The 9,166-nt window shown below is 39.7% G+C and overlaps 1 protein-coding gene across 1 annotated transcript; it reads left to right on the top strand.

Moving 5' to 3' along the window:
* Positions 1-234: 234 nt before the first annotated feature.
* MMD (monocyte to macrophage differentiation-associated) lies at positions 235-9,166 on the top strand (the record flags this gene model as incomplete). Its single annotated transcript, XM_010021339.1, has 6 exons — positions 235-316; positions 6,240-6,400; positions 7,087-7,161; positions 7,541-7,642; positions 8,115-8,184; positions 8,908-9,166. Coding segments are annotated over 6 exons (691 nt in total), but the record flags the coding sequence as incomplete, so codon positions are not given.

Genomic DNA, 9,166 nt, shown 5'->3' with positions numbered 1-9,166 from the left:
ACGCAAAGACTTGGTTAAAGATAACTTTGCTGTGACAGGCAGTCACAGAAATGTATGTAACATGTTTCTGTTAAGAGAACTTACCTGGGAGAGTATACGATTTAAATAAGGTACTTTTAACATGTCTGTACTTACCATTTTTAACACGACTAGGTTGGAGGTATTCCTCCATGACGCTCCAAAGAGATGGTTTATTAACGTTCATAAAAATACCTCCTCTTCATTATTCAACAGGTTCATGAACCACCCGGCTCCAGCAAACAGCCGCTACAAACCCACTTGCTATGAGCATGCTGCGAACTGTTACACACATGCAGTAAGTCCATTTCCTTTCTTTTTTAAACCATCTGTTTTGGTATATTTTTGTGGGTTTGGGTGGCTAAATGCTTACCTTTGCCCAGGTGTACAACAGTCCAGAAACCAGAATGCTAATTAGATGGTTGGTAATCACTAGTCCCTGTTCTGAATCTCTAGGAGCTCCAGCTTGCTTCATAAGATTCCTTTTCACCAAAGTAAGTTACATGTCTTTAACGAGATGTTTTCCCTCTGTCCCAGTCAAAGGGTGACGATGGTAAAGTGAACACAGGCCTGTGCAAGCTAGTCTTGCAAGGCAGATTTCCCTGCACTGTGCTGACATAAAACTGTGCAAATAGGATGCTGCAACTGTGAGCTTTATTCATGTTAGAAGTGGAAGGCTTTCTAAGACTATCATGTGGATGTTAGCCAGAAGATCAGATGCTTAGTATCTATGAACTGTTTCTTTGAGAAACCTGCTGTTTCGAAAGAGGCACCAATAGTGCTGACAGCCCTACTAAGAACCTTAGCCTGTCTTTATCTTCATAATGTAAGACACTAGATTTGAATATATGATATATACAGAATAAGGAACGCAGTCATGTCATTTCCCCCCCCCCCCCTTTTTTTTTTCTTTTATAATTAGGAAGTTTAATTTGCTGTCTGGCACTTTGAAAAGGACTTAAAAATGTGTGTGTTTGTTCTTTAAGATAGCATTTGCCCTTTAATAAAAGCAGCTTGTGCTTCTCCTCAGCCCTTTGTTTAACTCCATATATCTGAAGTATGTTTAACTTTGTCCTTAGTCTCTTATCTCTAGTGTGTCTGAGTGAGCTACAGATAGGAATGCTCAAGTTAGTTAGTGCCTAGGACTCTTCAGTTCTAGAAAGAGCCCTGTTCTTAAGGACCTTTTGTGTGTATTTTGTAAATAACCAACATACAGCTCAGTATTGCTGGTAAAAACAGAATCACCCTGGTTTACATATAGAAAAGGTAACTGCAGCTTAAGTGTTTTTAAGCCAAGGGTCTCATGTACAGCATTATGTAAATATGTGCTTATTTGTCTAGAGAATGAAGCAACATTCTGTTAGTTAGCACAAATATGTAGTTTATCTCATAATCCTTGTACAAATCTTGTTTACTCTGGAAAAAAAGTTAGATTTCAAAATACCTGGCAGAAGTTCCTGAACTCCTTAGCAATTCTAGCCTTCAACTAGTTGAAAAACAGGCACGTCTTACTCCTGCCTGTTAGCAGCAGGTTACAGCCAAGGTGTCCTATCAGTATTTTCTACTATGCTCCAGTTGCTGGTGAAGTTGTCTAATTACTTTCTGAACAGTCAAGCTACATGCTAAAACTTCCCATGAGCTTGGGGATATGCAACGTTGACATCCCTTGGAAGAAGATAAAAGGTAGTATAAAAGAGGGATTGTTACTCCTTAAATAAAATTATATGCTGTAAGCAACTTTTAATCAAAACATAAACCCTTGAAATAGGAGTCTGATCTGGGAAAGCACAGTGGATTATACAGAAAAAGCTGGGGGGCATGCTTGCTTCTCCTCTGTGTTACAGACTGGTTTACTCAATGTCAGACAGTCCAGTGGTCTTTGAGTCTTTGCCACTAGATTACAGCATGAGTTTTCCACTAGGCATTGATGTAATTTCTACAAAATAGTTTGGAAAATATATGGAGAACCCTTGCTAAAGCTTTATTCATGCCTCAGGAAGTAGACAACTTGCATTTTACGAGCATGGCTGTACTCCTCAGTAGCTATCCCATCTGGTTTTTGACTTAAAAATACACAGTAATCAGTTTATGCAGCTGCTAAAAAACCAAAACCCCAAAAACCAACCAACCAAAACTGCTACAATAAGTGGGGATACATAACCCCATGCATAGCTTTTTGGTACAATATTTGAAAGGTAATTTTATGTAGCGTAGTAAAGGTATCTTCAAATTTCTAGTTAGTAAGGATCTTTAAAATGCCTTGACTTTTTTAGCTTTAAATGAAGCACTGACTTGTCTTTAGACACAAGGAGGCAGGAAGGGCAGCTAAGCAGTTGAATACAGAGACAGAAAAGACTGCTCGCTGTGTTCAGAAGAACAGGAAGGAAACAGTGTATGAGAGAAGCAGGAGTTCTAAGAATTTGAGTTGTAAGCTAAATCTAAAGGGAGGGATAGCTCTTTCACCATGAAACCTTCTAGTGTACATAAGGTTTATCAGACAAAAGATATGCTTTGCTGTGTTAAACCCTCAGAATTTAGGCACAGCTTGCTTTGTACTGCTCTGAAAGTTTCTTCCAACTGCCTTAAAAGGAGGAACTATTCTTAACGTAAGTTACAGCCTCTAAATTCCAGTCATGGTTTGTGCAGTGCATGTTAAAAAGAAGAAAGAAGTATAAATATTTCAAAAACGAGGCCTGGAGCACTTAACAGGCCATTTGAGCATGGAAGAAAGGCTCATTAGATTTCAGAAGGGCTCCTGTGATGAAAACATCTCCGTTCTACCTGACCGAAACAAGCAGTTTCTCTGCTCTCTGTGTATCGGCTAACACAAGTTAGTGGTGGGCTTCCCACTCTGCCATGCTCATCTCCTGATCTGGGAGGAGAAAACTGGTGAGTAGGGAGACTATACTTGGCTTCAGGACTGTGCTTTGGAGTGTGCAGCTTGAGATGGACACAGTCCTTCATGGCTCCCTCTGAGTGTCACATGTGATTTTGGCTGCTTTGTTGATCATTCTATCGTCTTCCTTTCCCAAGAGGAAGTGTGGGGAACATCTCTATGTTAGTGTTTCCCTCTCAATGAGAGGCACATAAGATTGCAATAATAACACCACTACAACAATAACACCATTGCAACAATAACACCATTCTTTGCTAAAGTGGCTTGTGCATCGCAAGTCATTGCTGGCTATATGACGCGCACAGCCTGCGTGCAAAGGAAATAACTTACTTTGCCATGAATGTTATATACAAAAGCACAACTTTAACAGATTTTTAAACCTCTCAGTGGGAGAGCTTGTCTACAGAAATACAGAAAGAATGCAGTAAAATACTGACCAACGTACCAGTATCCTAAGCAACCCCAGATAGGTGGAAGATTTAGCACCTTTCAGCATCTATCTTTGTGCCTTCAGGCTTTTTGCAGTGGCTGCAATCACACTCATTCTATTAGTTCTGATTCCTTGATTAATTTTTGGTGAATACGCCTCATTTTAAGGGACTGATTGCTTGCTTCTCCCTTCTGAAGATTAAAATGCAGTTCTTGCACTAAAGATTGGGGTTTTTTTCAAATGAACATGGAAAAATCTGCCTTGTTTTGTTGATTAAAGTGTTACATTTATTTCAGAAGATGGATGTTTGATATAATGAAGTCCCTTGTAGCATATGTTATCTGTTACGACATTAGTATCTGAAGAACCCTTTTCCAGTTGGCTGGACCAGCAGGGTATCATTTCTGGATTTTGTCTTTAGTCTAGCTATTTTTGGTCAGAAAAAGAGTAATAAAACATCTCTTGTTTAGTCTAACTGCCCTCATGATGCATATCGGGTACAGAGAGAAAAGCGTTTCCAAATAGAATGCTTAGAAAAAACAATAAATCTTTCTTATGGTAGTATAGTGCTGCTGCCTGTGAGAAGCAGAATCATTCTTCAGAGTTAAGACAAGGCAAAAGAGATTAATTCAGGTCTTCATTCGTGTACTCATTTGTAGCTGTATTCTTCATTCTAAAGATGCAAAGAAAACGTATTATTTGTTTTAATCCTATAACTTTATATACAATAATTACTGGAAAGAGTGATTGACATCAAAGTCTGTGTTGGCCCATTTGAGCATTACACATCATAGCTTAAGTTGTGAAATAGTTATTTTGGTAGACTGGAAAAAGCTGGGATACCGGTGTAAGAAAGGCAAGTTGTCCTGTGTAATAGCTGGTTTCCAAAGAGGTCTTCCTTCCTATAAAATGGTCTCAGTCAGAGCTCCAGGCAGACTCTCTGAGCAGCTTATGCCCAGGCATTCAGTAGGGAATTAGTAGGGATTTGCTATTTTACCCAGTACTTGTGTTCATGATACTTGCGGGTGCATAATCTCCCTGAAACCTTTTAGTTAGTTCAGTCAAAACTGAAATTTGCTCTAGAAATTGGGAAGGAACCTGATGAACACGGATACAGTCTGACTGCACAGCTTAAAGAAACATGGCTAAAAAGCTGTTTCTGGAGCTTAGTATTCCTGTCTCCTGCAAAAACTGAACGAAGCAACTGCCACAGCTAATCAGTCCCTTGCTGTCTCAAGGGCTTCAGCCACACTTTAAACTGTATGTCATATGTGGAAACCAGGAGTGACTAATCCCCTGAGGACTGAAACACTTTAACCTTTCCTGAATCTGGGGGCTGTCCAGGATATGTAGATGGAAATTTATGGTTTGTGATAAATAACAAGCCAGGCTGGCAGACTATTTTTGTCCTTAGAGTGCATGAGGTCAACTTCCACAGTCTCATTACAGAAACTCAGAAAGCGTTTTCACCTCTGATCCAAATGCTGTGGCTATAGGAATACCATACTTTTCACTTCCATGGCTCTACACCTTTTGGTATAAATGTAGCAAATTCTTCAAAAAGGAAGAAAATACAACAGTAACGAGGCTATGGTTAATGTACTTCAAACCTAGAACTAAAACTCACCTTTTTTGTTTGTTTTTTGGTAACTGGATTAACCAACTACTCTGCATGTCCTGCATCATAGCTGTGACCAGAACCTCGGTTTCTTCTAGTCTCTAAGCAGATAAAGGACAAAGACAGTGCAGGCTACACCAGAACTCTGCCCTCTGAGCTTATCAAAGCTGTAATGCGAAGCAGAGCTGCCAGATCTGTTTAAACACTTTTTGATCCTAGCTTTATTGTTGATCATGTAGGACTTGGGTTCAACTATGAAGAATTTAACATATGAAGCTTATTCACAGTTCAGGCGAACAAATTGACAGCTTAAGACACATCGTAGAGCCCTGAAGGGAACTTGTGTAGTGTTTTTAACTTAGAAGGCTAAGAAAGATATGGAGATATGCCTTGGTAGTGGAAGGAGATGGGTAGAAATGTCTGAGCCAGTAAGTTCTTTTCTTAAAATACTTGTTGGACATGCCTTCCCCCCCTCCTTTTTCCTAGTTAGGTTTTTTTCCCTGAATGAAGCAAAGTTATATGATGTCATTTATTCTGGAAAGGGGATATTCCACAAATGTATGTGAAGCCTGAAGCCCACTTCTTGGATGCTTTATGTGAAGATGCTAATTCCATCATGATGTTCTGAAAGTGGTTGCTTTGGAAGATCTGAATTAAAGCTGCTCGAGAGGCAGCTGGTAAGGAGAACAGACTTAGATACACTGCACTAAAAGAACATCTTCGTAGAAGGTATTAATAAAAGAAGTTTGCAATTTATTTATTTATGATATCTAAAACCCAAGTTCTGCAAAGCCTTTGCTTAATTCTCTTAACGTCATATTTCTAGGTGCTTTGTTTTTCCATTTGGGATTTAAGTTTACTTTGGCCTGTCCCATCCTCTGCCTCTATGCTCAAGAGGTGATTTAGGACCAAGCTTAGAGTTCTTAAACACAAACCCGAATGTGAACATAAAACCACTGTGAAGATGTAGCAGATTCTTTTGTCTGATTTTGTCATGGCTAGAGGAGCTAGTAACCTAGCCTAATACCATGAAAGGAGAAATTTATCACAAACAGGTATAATCTAGTCGTCTGAGACATTCATGAGGTCAGGACTCTCGTGTGTCAATGCACAACTAAAGGAGAAACTTGCTCCGGTTCAGAGCACGTCACCGACTGTCGGATGTGTACGGTCTCAGCAGGCACGCTGCCGTGGTCTCTGCCCTGCTGGTGCTGTACTGTGGGTGGTACTGTGCTGGCTGCCAGAAAAGACTGAACAGTGGCCTTTTGTTCCCTTAGTTCCTCATTGTTCCCGCGATTGTGGGCAGTGCCCTTCTCCACCGGCTCTCTGATGATCGATGGGAAAAGATAACAGCATGGATGTACGGCGTTGGGCTCTGCGCGCTCTTCATTGTCTCCACAGTGTTCCATATCGTTTCCTGGAAGAAGAGTCACTTAAGGTATCACTGTAAGATGTAGGAGGTGTTTTATTTTCATGTGCTGTGATAGTTTTCCATTGCATTGATGATTTTACAGAAGGCTGGAGTGATACCATGTACTGAATCATGAAAAACCACCCGCGATTCTGTTGGAAGAAATAGTGAGCCAAGCTCTTAGACAAAATGTCTGCTGTTTTTCTAGGCCCTAGTGGCCCTTGAGTGGGAAAATCATTATCTAAGTGCACAGTGAATATGATCCCATTGCAGAAATGAGAACACTGTCTGCGACTATGGCATGCTCAAATACTTTCAGGAACACAGAGTTTGCCAAGAGAATTATAATACCATACACAGCTAACTGGCAGGAAGCCTCCTTGGGAGCAAGGCAGCAACAGCAAAACTAAGATGTGATTTACTTATGTTTATAGTTTTGGTCCCATTAAGACTCCTATATAATTCTGGGCCGTAAGTTGGATCTAACCAGTGGTCACTAGTTAACAGTGAAGAAGGGAAGAGGAATGCAGGAGTGCTCGTCTCCTACATATTCCACTTAAAGCCTTTTGTCAGCTGAACAGTCTAACAAATGGTTTTAAGAGCTTCTGGAGCGGATGATATTTTCCCCAAAGTAATTCTAAATTTGTCACGGAACTGAGATGACACAAAAATCTTTCAAAAATCTAACTTGGTGACGTGTTCTGTCTTACCAGGACAATGGAGCATTGCTTTCACATGTGTGACAGGATGATGATCTATGTCTTCATTGCAGCATCATATGCACCATGGTAAGAAATCTGAAGCACAGCTTCAGAATTAAAGCTTTTTCCAATATAAACAGGTCATGGTTGTGGCTTTTCGAAATCTAGAGGTATCTTCTTAGGTACAGCTGACCACATTCTGCATTGCAAAATACAACCTAATGTAATCTCTTGTGATTTGCTGAACAGAAAGTAATTTATCTATATTCCACATATGACAGTTCATTCTTCCCTCACATCAATGCAAATGCATCTTCTGCCTCTCTGTATAGAATGTCTAAGTCTCTTCTCCCCCATCATGCCTAAGTTATAGCTATGAATATTCATTTATTTTTATTTACTCCTCTTTTGTCAGTATGGTCCATTTGTTCATCACTTTTGTCTCTTGAAATCTTTGTACCTGAAGGTTAAATCTACGTGAGCTTGGACCTCTAGCATCTCACATGCGTTGGTTTATCTGGCTGATGGCTGCTGGAGGAACCATTTATGTATTTCTCTACCATGAAAAGTAAGAATTATTATTTGCATTTAACCTTGAACTGAAAGGTAAAAAATTGAAGGGTGGGGGCCTTCTTGCTTTATGAATGTTCTTATCCAGCCTTCTGGCTTTTGTTTTGAGATGAGTCCTTGAGTACAGATCTGAATTCTTGAGTCTGCTTTCATTACCTGTCCTCAGGGAGCAAGACCCAACTTTTTTGTTTTGGAGATGAGACACTGGGGTTCTTGTCCAGTAAGAAAATACAAGTTGTCTCTATGTTTCATTCTCACTAGTACTTAATGCAATTGAATGCACCTAGGCAGTATTTACAGAAGAAGGTATTGATTGTAATTGTACAATGCAGAGATAAATACGAGCTTTATTATTGGTTATCTATCTGCACAGAAAGCTTTTTGAATAGTTTAAGGGACCCATGCTAATATAAAATTTATGTTCCTCCTCTTGTACACCTCCTTAAATGGCTCCAATCATTCCTTTTTAGGTATAAGATTGTTGAACTCTTTTTCTATCTAGCGATGGGATTTTCTCCTGCTCTGGTAGTGACATCCATGGTAAGGAATGTGACTATTAACATTACAAACACACAGACTTTCCTTTTATAACTAGCTTAAGTTTCAGTGCAGGTCTCTTTCATCTGTAAAGATGTTAATTTTAGTCTGCCATAATTGTAAATGTTCTCTGCAGAAGAACCAAATATAGTCAGTTGTATGTTGGGTTTATAACTTACGTTTCAGTAAATGCTACCTGTTTTCTTCAATCTGGGCTGCAGGTTCTAGATAAAAAGAGCTTAAGTTTCAAACTTCACTTCTGAGACACTTGCTTCTGAAAGGATATTGGACGTACCAATTCAATTACTTCCATTTCAGTAAAAACAAGAGAGATGTGAAGTACCTTTTGGTATACCAAAATCTTGCTGGATGTTTCCCCCAACTAGTAGGAATTGCATTAAAGTCACCCTTACACACAATAATGTGGTTTTCTCTCACCATGTTTTGACTGCTCTGGTAGCGAGCATGAAGCAAAGCATCAAGCTTGTCATAATTGTCAAGCTACCCCACTATTACTTCCATAGTGCTACTGATATACTACATATTTCACAAAATGTAATATAAATATACTTGGTTTTTCACTTGTCCATCTGGCATATCCAAGATGTTCTGAGCTATGACAGCCAGAGTTCTTCTCTTGGGGGGGAAATCACTTTGTATTTTGTATATAAAATACCTTTTTCCTTCTCTACACCCTATCCCGTATCTTTCCTTGTTCACTGACAGAGCAACACTGATGGACTTCAGGAGGTTGCCTGGGGAGGCTTGATCTATTGTCTGGGTGTGGTGTTCTTCAAGAGCGATGGAGTCATCCCCTTTGCCCATGCCATCTGGCACATGTTTGTGGCCACAGCAGCTGCTGTTCACTACTATGCCATTTGGAAGTACCTTTACAGAAGTCCTGCAGACATAATTCGTCACTTATGAGATATATTTATGTAAAAAATAGTCTGCACTTGGCCTCTGTAACAGTATTATTTGACTT

The sequence above is a fragment of the Nestor notabilis genome, unplaced genomic scaffold (assembly GCF_000696875.1).
Source record: "Nestor notabilis isolate BGI_N333 unplaced genomic scaffold, ASM69687v1 scaffold8999, whole genome shotgun sequence".
Classification (NCBI taxonomy): domain Eukaryota; kingdom Metazoa; phylum Chordata; class Aves; order Psittaciformes; family Psittacidae; genus Nestor; species Nestor notabilis.
The sequence above is the reverse complement of the archived record's forward strand: the minus strand, read 5'-3'. Positions and strand labels throughout refer to the sequence as shown.